The sequence below is a fragment of the Paramormyrops kingsleyae genome, chromosome 13, assembly GCF_048594095.1.
Source record: "Paramormyrops kingsleyae isolate MSU_618 chromosome 13, PKINGS_0.4, whole genome shotgun sequence".
Taxonomy (NCBI): domain Eukaryota; kingdom Metazoa; phylum Chordata; class Actinopteri; order Osteoglossiformes; family Mormyridae; genus Paramormyrops; species Paramormyrops kingsleyae.
Genome location: NC_132809.1, coordinates 15714629 through 15728311, shown reverse-complemented (window position 1 = coordinate 15728311; position 13683 = coordinate 15714629). Strand labels below are relative to the sequence as shown.

The 13683-nt window shown below is 47.5% G+C and overlaps 1 protein-coding gene across 1 annotated transcript; it reads left to right on the top strand.

The window, feature by feature from the left end:
• Nucleotides 1–2906: 2906 nt before the first annotated feature.
• On the top strand, nucleotides 2907–12435 carry LOC111859929 (retinaldehyde dehydrogenase 3-like). Its single transcript, XM_023843097.2, has 13 exons — nucleotides 2907–3086; nucleotides 3676–3780; nucleotides 4002–4142; nucleotides 5410–5539; nucleotides 7332–7393; nucleotides 8479–8607; nucleotides 8783–8896; nucleotides 9032–9134; nucleotides 9263–9447; nucleotides 9542–9706; nucleotides 10041–10198; nucleotides 10570–10644; nucleotides 11374–12435. Exons 1-13 carry the CDS (start codon nucleotides 2997–2999, stop codon nucleotides 11471–11473), a joined length of 1557 nt encoding a protein of 518 aa, XP_023698865.2. The 5' UTR covers nucleotides 2907–2996; the 3' UTR covers nucleotides 11474–12435.
• Nucleotides 12436–13683: the final 1248 nt, after the last annotated feature.

Here is a 13683-nt window from a genome sequence, read left to right as displayed (position 1 = left end):
CTAGTGTTGGTTCAGGGTTAGTAAACACCCACATTCAAAAAACATGTGATTTAGGAGAACCGGTGTCTCTAAAAGGCCCATAGTGTGTGTGTCTGGACTTACCTCCTGTCCAGGAAGTTCAGCGCTTCATGCCCTGAGGCCCTGCGTTAGGTTCCAGGCTCACAGCAATCACGTACTGAATGAACTGGATGTATGGATGGATGAACCACCTACATACAGACCAATCCCAATGTGGGGGTCGACACTGGCGGGTGGTCATGAGATGGATTTTAAAAACTTTTCATTGTGCCCCCCCCCCCCCCAATCAGCCAAATGGGGGTTGCGAGTTTCTGTCACTGTTATTTTGGGGGGTCGTGGGTTGAAAAGTTTGGGAATCCATGCCTTAGTGTAGTGTTTCCCAACCCGGTCCTCAGGGACTGCCAGCTGGAAGGGAGCAGAAATGTGGACTATCTGTAAGGAAGTTGGGAGGGAGCAAAAACATGGACCGTCTGGGGTTCCCCCCAGGACTGGGTTGGGCATTACTACCTTGGAGAACTATAGGGTAGGTGCTCCTGGTCTAAGACGTTTTTTCCAAACATTTTTATTATATCTATTTCATTCTTAAAAGTAGTGCAGAAGCCAAATCCTGCTTAGGACCTTTGTTTAACTGCTGAACATTGTAGAAGGTGTAGTTTCTTTATTCATTCTACTACACAATAGTCACATACACGTGTGAAAGACAGAAAGGCAGGAAGTGCATCGAAAGGCCCACTTTTTTTTAAAAAACTTTGTGTTTGACCTATTGCTAAATATACATGCATGTAAAACAGTTTGGGGAAAGTAGGGACTTACAGAGGGCTGGTCTTGTAGGAACTTAAGCTTATCTAGAGCATGTCACTCACTTTCCATTCCCCAGCCGAAAAGTTACCTTCACATGACGTCTAAAAGTGACTGATAGCACCCAAAGCTCTAGTCTCTCCATGTAGCCACCAGATGATCTTAGCATACTTACCTACCAGCTGTTTATCTGCACATAAGACTTTCTCCATCCGGTCCTTGGTGACCCCCTCCAGACGCTCCATGTTTTTGCTCCCTCCCTAAGGAGACTTAGGTCTGAGACTGTTTTCCTCTGATGAGGAGAAACATCTGTGATTTTGATACGCATCATAATCTGAAGTCCATTTTGCTGTTGTTTGATAAAGGTTCTGGGATTAATTATTGGCAAAAGTTTTTATGTTCATTTCATCCATGAAAAATTCATGCTTCCCATTCCACACATCCCACCTCACCATGTTAGTAAATATTGTAATATACGTAGCTTGAAAGATCTTTTTGGAGCTGACTGCTACACTTTTGCTACCTGGGGCTCAGTCCAGCACAGTGCTCCATCCAGCCGGACCCCTCCCGGGTCGTTTTCATCAAAACTGAAAGTCGATCTTCCGACATCGAGGGTTGGTGATGATGGATTCCGCATCTGAGGTCCTTTTATTTGAAAGCGTCCCTCAATAAGCCTGCAAATTGCTCTGATCTTAAGCACAAAGCGCCCTCTGACTCCGTTGGGTATCGGAATCGTCGGTGTAAGCTGAATCGGTGAGAAATGATAGAGATAAGGGGCAGAACGGCGTTTATCTCGACCTGAGCATGCAAAGGGGCACAAAGTTCACATCCAATTGCCCTTTCTTTTCATTGTCGATTCAAATATTTTTAAATAATTTGATATTAAAATATTCCTTTTCATCCTCTGTCTGGACTGCAGTTCCTGCCTCTTTTAAAACACTTTAGTTTCCCTGCCCATGTCGAGAATCTGCTCAATAATTAACTCTCGCTGAAAACCCCGCAGCGCTGACGACACGGAGGATTTTCAGGCTCGCATTCTGCCGTCACTCAGTAAGGTCACACAATCCCGGCATTTTTTTTCACGCATGTGGCAATGACGAAAGCGATAGCGGCGTGTAACGCGTGCTAATCTGGAGTCACCTTTTCCGTGATACGAAGCCCATTTGGTATACAAATGTCGATCGCGCGTTTGGGGAAACAGGACAGCACTGCCCGGCAGCAGATAACGGGCGATGGCACAGCCCGCTTTGCGTGACTGGTTCCGCCGGTGCTGTTATCATGTAATTGGGTTTGGCTCTGTAATTCCCTGTCATTTCCATAACGGCATTATCAAGACCACGTCCGCCTCGGCTTCACTGTGCCGCCATCTCTCTGTGCCTCCTCACCTCAACACATTTTCCCACCGTGACCTTTCACTGCATCATTTCTCCTCCCTTCACCCACCTCAACGGCCACCCAAAACCCTGACTCATTAAGGTGTGTTAGATGGGGGCACAGACACCCGTTGACCCTGCTGGCCTTTGACGGCAGGTACCAGTCACGTAGAATCTACACATGAACCGGGCCGGAGTACAGAGCCCCCAGGGACAACAGAGCTGGTCTCCATGATTTCAGGTCTGTCAGTCTCCATCAGAACCAGATGCAGTCTAACTCGGGGGGGCAGAGAAGGCCTCAGTGGGTCCCTGTAATGGTTTAAATATTGCAATAAAGAAACATTCACAAATTATACTCCAATTCCGTGTTGATAGTCAACAGGCACGGTCATCCTTCTTGATGTGCGGTGGCATTTAGGTGAGAATAAAAGAAGCTGTCCCCACCCTGAGAGTGTGTTAAATTATACTGTGTGTGATGGGGTGTGTGTATCTTGTTATAGTGAAACCACATTATCCATCTGGATGAGTGAGAACAGTCTGCGGTGATGAATAGCTTAAGAAGTAGTCAGCACGGATATTCCAGACAAATATTACTGTTTTAACTGTAAGTGGAATTGAGAGGAGGGGGTGGGATCCGAGATATGCCAACAGAAAAGGAGGGGCGGGGCTGTTTTATTCTTATCAGTCATCCAATACGAGGGAGGATCTTAAATAAACCGTATAAAGCCCGTTGTATTGGTTACGAGATTACACACCAGAGTGCTGGGACCTGGCGCGACCCTGGTAACTCATTTCCAGAGAAAGATCATGGCCCAGAACGGGACTAAAGCGAATGGGCTGCCAGAGGAGAAGGTTTTCCCACGTCCGCTGAAGGATGTGGAAGTCAGGCACACTAAGGTAGGACGCCGATTTCCACCGCCGATAATGAAGCTGAAATGGCCCATATTGTAGTGCGATGCAGAGTCAGGACGATTCAAATCTGCAATTCAGCTATATACCAAGCGCGCTGCTGGACACATTTATAATAACGTGTAACAGGTGGAGGCAGGGAGATGTTTACGCTTTAGCAGTGATTTGATACTAGTTCAACAGGCTGGGCTGCTTCATTACGTTTGCTCAGTCCGTCGTTTGTTGATTTACGTCTCGCCTTATTTATGTATAATTGCTGTAAGTACAGAGATGTATGTATACCTACTGGACCCTGTATGTATGTTGAAATGTAATATAAAAGAAACTTTAAAAAAATTTTTTTTAACCGTGTCACGTGAAGGTGAGCAACTTAAAACATTAAATTTATATATGTCTGTTTTATATGTGTATATTTCACCGTATGTCCTGTGTGAAAAAGTATATGGCGATTGATTTGACACAAAGGTTTTTTTAAATCCTGAGCCTCATAAACGCGTCATTTCGGTAATGATTTGTTAAACGATGTACCGTTACGTAGGAATACTGCAATTTCTTGCCGCTGTCTTTTCCATTCCAGATTTTTATCAATAATGAATGGCACTGCTCTGTTAGTGGGAAGAAGTTCTCCACATATAATCCCGCAACAGGTGCGAAGATCTGCGACGTGGAGGAGGCCGATAAGGTGTGCATCTTCTCATGGAATTCCCTTACCCTACCGGGAAGAAGCCTTTTACAGATGTCTGTGACTAATTTTGCTTTTAGGTTATTAAAAACGACAAATGGCCAGGCTAAAAAAATGCAATGACTAAAAATGAAGGTTCTCGCATTTTCTTTAGTACAGTCACACAAGAAAATTTCAGCTCACTGATGGTCTTGGTAAATGGACTGAACGTGTGTCCCCAGGCCGATGTGGAGAAGGCAGTGGAGGCGGCCAAGGTGGCTGGCCAGAGGGGGTCTACCTGGAGAAAGACGGACGCATCCAGCCGTGGGGGCCTGCTGAATAAGCTTGCCGATCTTTTGGAAAGGGACCGCCACCTACTGGCCGTGAGTTGCCACGCACCGGGCGCCCCCCGCCTCCGTCCGTCCGTCCGCTCGCTCGGCCGCTTGGCGTTGAGGTTGCAGGGTAATGTAGCTGAATCAAGCGCTGAAGAGGGACTGGGGCTGCCTGCTTGGCAAGACAACCGCAGTGGATCGATTTTTAACCAGCAGCAGCCGCATGCCGCATAATATCAAACCTGAGATTTCACAAACAGCCTATGTGGAAAATCATGTTTACTGGCAGGCCATCGGCTTCCCCGCGATGAAGGAGGAGATTACATGCAGTTTATCATATCTTAAGCGCCAGGATGATTTAATTTTCCTTCATGATATGGAGTAAAAGAGTCATTTTAGTATAAACATTTCATACTCATCACAATAAGCACGAGTGATGTCATAAGTTTGATATATATCATGTTCTTGTACTTATTTAGTGTAGGACGGAAATAATTTTACTCCTAATTTGCTGAAGCAGGACAACCAGGATGGTTACAACAGAGTTATGACACTTTTGGGAATAATTAGTGTTGGGGAATAAGTTGTACCTCACCATGCACAATGTACCCTCTGGCCCTATCGATGTCAGTCATGCCAAAATTTTGTTTTATTAGAACAGGGGTGACATCATTTAAATTCCCCCGGCTCTTTTACCCGAGTGTCGTTTTTCTTTAAATCGGGCACTAATTTGTGTAATCAGAGCCCTGTTTAACGTATCCCCTTAATTGACCTGCCAGATTGCATTAGGAGATGCATTTGTAAAAGCTGCGATAGCATGTGAGCGCTACGCGCAAACACGTCGGGTGTCCCGTGCGTCAATGCGCGCGCGGGCAGAGTCTGCTCCAGCTGCGCGTGCTTGGAAAAGGCACTGCGTGTACTGCGAGCCTGACCACGTCCGGTGCATTTTACGTTTCTTGTCAGTACTTTGGGGCTACCTTGGGACTTTCTCACAGCTTAATGGCACCTGTGACATTTGATAAATCGCCACTCAGTTCTGCACTCTCACCTTAAAATGAGTTGGTTTTTTTGCTGCATTATTAAGATAATGAACCCAGAACTAATCTAAGTAGCTATAACACACACAGAGGTTTTTCCAGGTTTTCTTAAAACTTCCTAATATCCTGATAGCCTGGGATGTTTCTGCATGGCTACATCCTCAGTTCCACAATGCAGGCGCAGAAACCAGCCGGCAGCCTGTCAGGATTTCTGATGGCCTGATGGACCAAACAGCGCTTTGCTAATTCACTGTACCGCCTGTGTCTTTGTTTCGCCTCAGACCATGGAGTCGATGGACACGGGAAAGCCCTTTTTGCACTCCTTCTTCATCGACCTGGACGGCAGCATCAAAACGCTGCGATACTTTGCTGGATGGGCCGACAAAATCCAGGGCAAGACGATGCCCGTGGGTGAGTGGGCCTCTTCTGACGGGCATTGATTGCCTATAAATAACCACCAACCTCCGGTGGGTCCTGTGCCCGCCCATCTCACGTCAGTGCACGTCCGAGAACGTTCTGGTGCCTTTTTCTCAAGTGTGCACAGGCTCTCCCCCAGAGTTCACCCCCCCCCCCCCCCATGTCGACAGTGCAGCGTTCCAGCTGATCTGGGGGGTATATTTACCAGAGCTGGTCTCCCAGTTTTCTAGTGTTTAAATTCAAATCCATAGCTGTGGGGGCGAAGGGGAGGGGTGCTGTCTGTAACCAATTAGGGCCAACTGTCAGGGAAAGTGTCATAATCTCCGCCCCAGGGACAGCCTCCAGATGCTGACCTTCCTTAATTAGACTCATTATGGTAGTAATTAGACTAAAAGCCGATAGAGTTGGGCCGGTGGCACAATGGAAAATGTGTCTGATTACGGATCAGAAGATTCTCCTTCTGACTCCTAGCTGGCTAAATCTTTCAAATATTTCCCCCTGGGACCAATAAAGTTTATCTTAGAGTTCTGACTCTTTTGACATATTCCAATAGCGTGAGGGATTTGTGTCTATATCAGTAACAATATAGAAAAGTCTTTCGTATAAAAAAAGTCCTTCATAATATATTGTAATTTAGAACGCCAAATTAATTAAGCCTCACCGGTGCTCAGAGTAAGACCTGCTGCTTCCATGCTCAGATAATCCTTATCAGCCTCTCAGCAGTTTACAGCAACTCATCCGCAAATCACACCATTTGCTATGCAAATTTCACCTGTGACAGCCAACCAAAGCAGCCACACATTATCTGGCGTGCAAGTTTTACCTGCGGGATTGCCCGAGTAGATCAGGAAAAGCTGAGAGCCAGCGGCTGCCTTGATGAGGAGACCCGCAGTCTGCATGCACAGCCAAAGAGCAGCCCTGGCAACAGGAAAGCACCAAGACAGAAGCCGGATTTAAAATTCAGCGAGGAGTCCGCAGTGTGGGTCACCTGCTCACTTTTCCCGTGGATGGATGACTGATGTCATAGGGACTTGAAATGTCTGTCATCATGACTATAGGACAATAGTAAGATCAGTTACAGACATAATACATGACTCTGATAGGCCTTTTTAAGGGTCCAAAGCAGGTAGGGCTACGGACCATTATTGTTATTATTATTTAATTATTATTATTATTATTATTGTATTATCATGTTTATGCAGATTTGAAATTGTGTAGCCGACTAAGAGCTGAATACTTATTAAGTGGAACCGGGTTCCCTTCTCAAAAGGTAAACACCATTCCGCTTCCGGAATTTGAACCAGCCTTCTAGTGACAAGTTCCATTCTATAAGGCCTGTGATACCCACTGGCAACCTTGATCACACAGACAGCGATACCTCAGTTAGCTTAGATCTCTTTTGACACACAATGTCCCTACGTGCCGGTAATGGAGACGACTTCTGAACTGGGGCACATGCCTACCCAGAGGCGGAGGGGCTGTCACGATTTGAGTGTTGATGAATAACAACCCAGCCCTCATTTTTGCAAAGACTCAATTTGTTTTCGCCCTTTATATATAGCCACGCCCACTAGCCATGTGGCCACGCCCCCTTTTGAAGCCACATTCTTTTCTCACTGTATTATTCTCCCTGTTGTGGCAGGCTGTGGACCTGCAGTTACCCTGCAAGCCTTGCTGAGATGTCCTGCGTGTTGTGCTCGGTTTTTGAAAATCTAATCCTGGACCAGTTGAACACAAGACCCCTGATTCATGGTCTCTGATTCACACCCGTTCTGACATTTTGCAGATGACAGCTTTCTGTGCTTCACTAAACACGAACCAATCGGCGTCTGCGGGGCAATTATTCCAGTAAGTAACAAAAAACACCTTGATTTTCCATCCCGCCTTGGCGTCGGGCGCTGACTGCATCTCTTACACTGCACAGTGACATGTGGAAGCTGTGAGCTCAGATAAAGTGATGACATTCGTCACCTCACAGTGCACGTATTTTGATGAACGTGTGCAGACTGTTGCACAGGCATCTCTGTATTTGTAGCATCCCTTGATTTCTGTATGACAGAAACCTGCCCCTGTTTTAAAAGTGTGAGCCTGTCTTTCCCCTACAGTGTTCAATGAATTAAAGGCTATTTAGAATCAGATTTACTCTGAATCCTTACTTCCAAATGACAGAACTATGGAAACATTTTGGCTCACAGTCACAGACACAGCACTTGCCATGCAAGCGAATGCTCAGGTTTAAAGGAAAACTAAACACTGCAGGAAATGTAATCTTAATCTTAACACTCTCTAGTCATAGCTGGGCCAAACTGTAATCTCTCTGAAGGGTAATATTACTAAGATCAGAGAGAAATCCTTCAGGTGGAGGATACTTTTACAGCAGGAATACTTTGGAGGTGATCTAATCATTTTTGTTAGCAAATAAAGCAATACAGGCAGTACAGAAGTTCACATTAGCTAACAGTCTTTGTAATGGCTGTAATTAAATCTATTGCGTTGCACTAATAGAAAAAAATATTTTACACTAGTAGGATGTACAGTCTTAGAGGATTATCAGTTAAAACTGGCTGTTGGGTCCTTGATCCCCTTTGAGACAAAAAAAAGTCCCCAGCTGTCAGACTCAGGGAATTACATCATAGTGGCAGAGTGACGTCGTTGGCAAAAGCCGTGGGACACAGAGTTGGTGAGTCATAACGTGAAAAAGGCAGGGAGCTCGGTTCCAGAAACCAAAGACCTGCGGCCAAGCTGAGATCAGAGTTTTACAATCACGTTGAGCCAGTGAGTCTCTTACATTTGCTGCCTGGTCTGAAGACTCTGCATGCGCTCTCAGGGGTCTTTACTGTAATGCGAGTCTTTGTTCTGAGTCACACCATGTGCTGCCTCCCCCGTTTCCATGACTACGTTCTGACTCCACTTTCCATTGGCTTGTCCGTTAGTGGAACTTCCCCCTGCTGATGTTCACGTGGAAGATCGCCCCGGCGCTGTGCTGCGGCAACACCGTGGTCCTGAAGCCGGCCGAGCAGACGCCGCTCACAGCCCTCCACATGGGGGCGCTGATCAAGGAGGTGAGAACACAAAGCAGGACTGTCCTGCTCGGAGAGAATCACTCACATGTTGACTGTACTTATCTATCGCACTGGAAAGTCCCCGCTGTGCTCAATTTCTGTTACGCATTTATCCTTCTGTGGAGTGAATTTATCTTGTTGACCATCATTTACCCCCCGCGTATGTTCCTGGAAGGCCGGATTCCCCCCGGGGGTCGTAAACATCCTGCCTGGCTTCGGACCCACTGCAGGGGGCGCCCTCGCCTGCCACACGGACGTGGGCAAGGTGGCCTTCACGGGGTCCACTGAGGTGAGCCTTTCCAGTGTGACAGCAAGGGGGCGCTGTCTCTGCTAAGGGGGTGGGCATTTGTGCTGAGAGACGAGGGTTAGCATAACCCTGAAGCTCACCAGCGCCCCCTACATGTGACGGTCTTTCACGCCACAGGTCGGGAAGCTGATCCAGCAGGAATCGGGAAGGAGCAATCTGAAGAGAGTGACACTGGAGCTGGGAGGGAAGAACCCCTGCATCGTTCTGGCCGACGCTGATTGTGAGCGCTGGGGATTACGCCCCCCCCCCCCCCCCCCGCAGCATGGCGGGGGGCCAGGGGGCCCTCGATTCGGGAGGTGGGGGGCAGAGCAGATTACAGAGTGTGACAGTGCTGTCTGCTCTCTGCAGTGCGGAAGGCTGTGGAGGAGGCCCAGCAGGGGGCGTTCTTCAACCAGGGCCAGTGCTGCACTGCCGCCTCGCGCGTCTTCGTGCATGAGGAGGTGTACCAGGAGTTTGTGCGCCTCAGCGTGGAGCGCGCCAAGCGCGTGGTGCCGGGGGACCCCATGGACCCACGGACATCACACGGGCCGCAGGTGTCTGTCCCTCCACTGACCACAGACTGACCGCAGACTGACCGCTGACATTCCCACCCCCCCAGCCCGTGCTGACAGAGCTGTTTCGTCCCAGATTGACCAGGAGCAGTTCGACAAGATCATGGAGATGATCAAGAGCGGCAAGCGGGAGGGGGCCAAGCTGGAGTGTGGGGGCGTCGCTGTCCGGACCCAGGGCCTCTACATCCAGCCCACCGTGTTCTCTGAGGTCCAGGATCACATGCGCATCGCAAAGGAAGAGGTGCTGCAGCAGAACGTGGACCTGCTGACTTCATAACATGATAACCTAAACTGAGTTGGGGGGGCAGGACCTGGATCCCGTGTGTTACCGTTAGAGTAGCAAGACCTCACCTTGTTTTTCTGCTGGACATGTGGTGCTGATTGACATGAATTCTCCAAGGCCTTCAGGAATGCTGAACTAGGGTCAGGGTTGGCCAACCTTGTCAATTGTTTGTAGTCAGATGCGTACTTTAGGTCTAGTACGAGGCACAACAACGCCACCTGCTGGATAGTGTGTAACTCTGCATGAGGAATCACGTGTTATGAGCACTTAACGGTGGTCTTCTGTTCCTCAGATCTTCGGCCCCGTGCAGTGCATTCTCAAGTTCAAAACCCTGGAGGAAGTGATCCAGAGGGCAAACAGCACGGAATACGGCCTGGTCGCCGCGGTATTTACGCGGAGCGTGGACCAGGCGCTGTGCTTGTCCAGTGCTCTGCAGTGTGGGACTGTTTGGTAGGTCATACAGTATCTGTTCATCCATGCATGACGTCATAACATCTAAGGAACACAAGGAATAGAAGTTTTGGCAGTTCAGCTTTTCTGTGCACTAAAATTAAATAGTGTTACTTATCATGGTAAAACATCTTTCATCTTCTGGTTTAAGTGATCAGAATGACACATCACCAGTGACCAAAGCTAAACACACCCAATGCTAACAGCCAACATCAGGTCACAACATCAACACAAGAAGAAAATGAACAGAACAAATAAGCAGTGAAATGAAAGCCAAGGCCTGCTATAAAGTCCCCTTTGTGCTCCACGAGCCTGACACCCTCCCCACGCTGCCTCCCCCCCCTCCCCCCCACGACCCTCCTGTCCCACAGGGTGAACTGCTACAACGCCCTGCACGCCCAGACCCCCTTCGGCGGCTACAAGATGTCCGGCTTCGGGCGAGAGCTGTAAGGTCGCCCTCCTCCTCACTCTCTCAGACAGGCCGCTGCAAGATACGCTGCACTGAGCTGCTCCACGTTCACGCCTGTCAATGACAGTGACACTGTTCCGATCCCCATGGGGAAATTCTCATTTCGCCTCTCCCCTCGTGCTCTCCATAAAAAACACGTAGGTTAGAGCAAGTTTGGTAGAGAAGGGCAGCCACCTTTGGTTCCCGCCTCACACAATGGCCCACACATTTAACTATTCTGCTGAGGCTGGGCTCAGACTAACAACCTTCCGTTCACAGGCACAGAAGCTTAGCCTGCTGAGCCACACATGCTATATGGCTATACGCCGTATTTCTGACTCACTAGGCAGTAATACATTTATACAGTGTCATCTAGACAAAATCTGAATTTTCAGAGTAATTTTTACAGGAACTAGTCAGTAAGGGTGGAGTAACGGAGCAGAAATAAGTACAAACCCACTCAATAGTTTACAGCAGAGATGAGTAATCTTCATGCTCCATAAGTAGGTGCTCCTCACTCTACTGTTGCTGGCTAATGATGCAGCTTTTCCCACAGTAAGTCACATTAAGGGCCAACGTCTCTCATCACTGACACACAGCAGCCACATTATTCACTGACAAAGAGGTTTCACAGATATTGCTGAACGCATGTTAAATATGTAAAAATTAGAGACTTATATTTTAGTAACTAAAGAGGATGCCTCAAATCGGCTTCTTGCCTCTGCAGGGGTGAGTACGCACTGAGGGAGTACACCGAGGTTAAAGCCGTGACCATCAAACTGGCGGAGACGCCGGGGGAGACCAGCAGAGACACACTGCCCCTGTAGCAGCGGACCGTGCTTGGGGGGGGGGGGGGGTTGCCATGGGAGCACTACCCACCAGAGTTGTCACCGGGGCCCAGCCTGGCTACTCTCCCACCTGTCTCAGTCCAGGTTGCCAGGTGGCACTTATAAAGATCCCAAGCTTTTCTTGTCAGTAATCCGGAAAAAAATGGCAACTTCCTTAAGCTACATTATACTTGTCCTAATACCTATGTCAAAGGAATGCTGTTTGTCACATGACCACAGGGGTAGCATTTAAATCCAATCAGAGACAGGCTGGAAGCTCATGAGGGGTCTTAAGCATCACTACTATTATTCTTATATACTGAATGACTTTCCTGTTATTTTCCTTATAGTATGTTGCACTTAGGGAATTCCAGTATGTGTATCCTTATGTGTCAGGCCTCATAAGCTTGCTATAACATCCAGTGAATTCTGCACTGCGTTTGCAGTGCTCAGTGTGGAGAAGCTGTAAGCACCCAGCACTCATCAGGTGAATGTTGACTGACAAAAGTCTGACGTTGCAGAGTCATTGTTGGACACTTGGGCCTTGGCTTCCATGAGGAACAAGAACTGGTTCTCGTCTGGTGTTACTGTGTCCTAAACTGTTAGACCATCTGGTCACTGAGGTGATTCATAAAAGTGTCATTTTACACTGGTGGGAACGTGGGCTATAAAATTGTATGTTGTACGAAAAATAGTTTTTGTACAAACTTAAACATGTAAACTTAAATGTTTTTATTTTCTCAATTTAATAATTTTGTAACAAAGAAACATTACAGGGAACTCAAATATTTTTATTTCCAAAAAGAAAACGCGGAGCTGGGAATGTCAGGATGATTGCCAGATGCTTCTATTACTTGTAGCCAAGAGGTTGTATCAATCTGTTTTGTACTCAGTTTTTAAAGAGTGCTTTTTAACTCCATAAAAAATAACTATGCCTTTTAAATAAAAGCTCTATATACAGAGATGCTGTGTCTGTTGATTTATGCATCTTAGGTCTGATATAACACATGCAATGTTAGAGGAATGTGACAAAGACGGATAAGTTCTGATTAACGATGACCAGCTGGCCATTTCGCGTCTGCGCTGTTAAGCCATCATTCTTAGCGAGCTCTGCATGCAGTGGTGTTGGAGCAGCCCATCTCTCAGACCCCCTCAGCCAAACCAGGCTTGCATTTATGCAGAAATCCCTCTGATTAACTGAGACAAAAACAAAGGGTTGCAACAGTGTTCTACTTAATCCAAGTCAAAGGTCAGACTGTTGCATCCCATCTAATCGCTAATCCTAGTCAGGCTGGTAGGAGCCTATGCCAGGCAGTGTAGGGCACAAGGCTGTGGTACAACCTGGACAGGATGCCAGTCAATCGCAGGGCGTATACATCCACTATGGCAGGGGTGGCCAATCTTATCTGCAAAGGGCCGGTGTGTATGTGGGTTTTCGCTGCAACTCCCTAATTAGATTACTAATTAGAGGATTGATTGGCTGAAGAGTCCTCACACCTGGGTTTGAACAGCTGACCTAAAGGTCACCTCAAAAACCTGCAAACACACCGGCCCTTTGCGGATAAGATTGGCCACCGCTGCACTATGGGCATGGCTGCAAATTATGGGAGTGGGTGGGGGGTTACAACCCCCGCAATAATAATAATTAAAAAAACAGCCTCCTGGACCCCCATAAATTGGTGGGGACCTCAACCTCCCAGTACTCAACCCAAAGTTATGCCCTTGGCTCAGAGGTGCCTTTTGCCCATTTTGGATAGTTCAATTAAACCCATAATAAACGCAGCTGAACAAGATTCAAACCCATATCTGTGATGTGAGGCAAGTGCTACCCATTGAGCCACCATTTGTTAATACTAACTTTTTGAATCTCCTCATCTGATGATTCAAATGAACCAAACATTGTGAGATGGACTTAGCATATACTCTCATCCGCCACAAGGTGGTGATGTTGCAACTATCTGCCAACGTTGAAGTAGCAAGCAAAGCACTTGAGCCTACAGAGCCTCTGGAAACCCCTTGTTCTGGCTCCCAGTAACATACATGTAATTTCCCTACAGTATAATTGATACTTCTCACTTTTTCCTGGAATCCTCCTGGGTACATACATCTTTTCAGGAATTGTGTATGTTTGGAGGGAAGCCATAGTTAGCACCACACAGTTTCCCTGGAAAACCTATTTCCCAGGGCCCGAAGCCAGCCCAGCAGCCCCA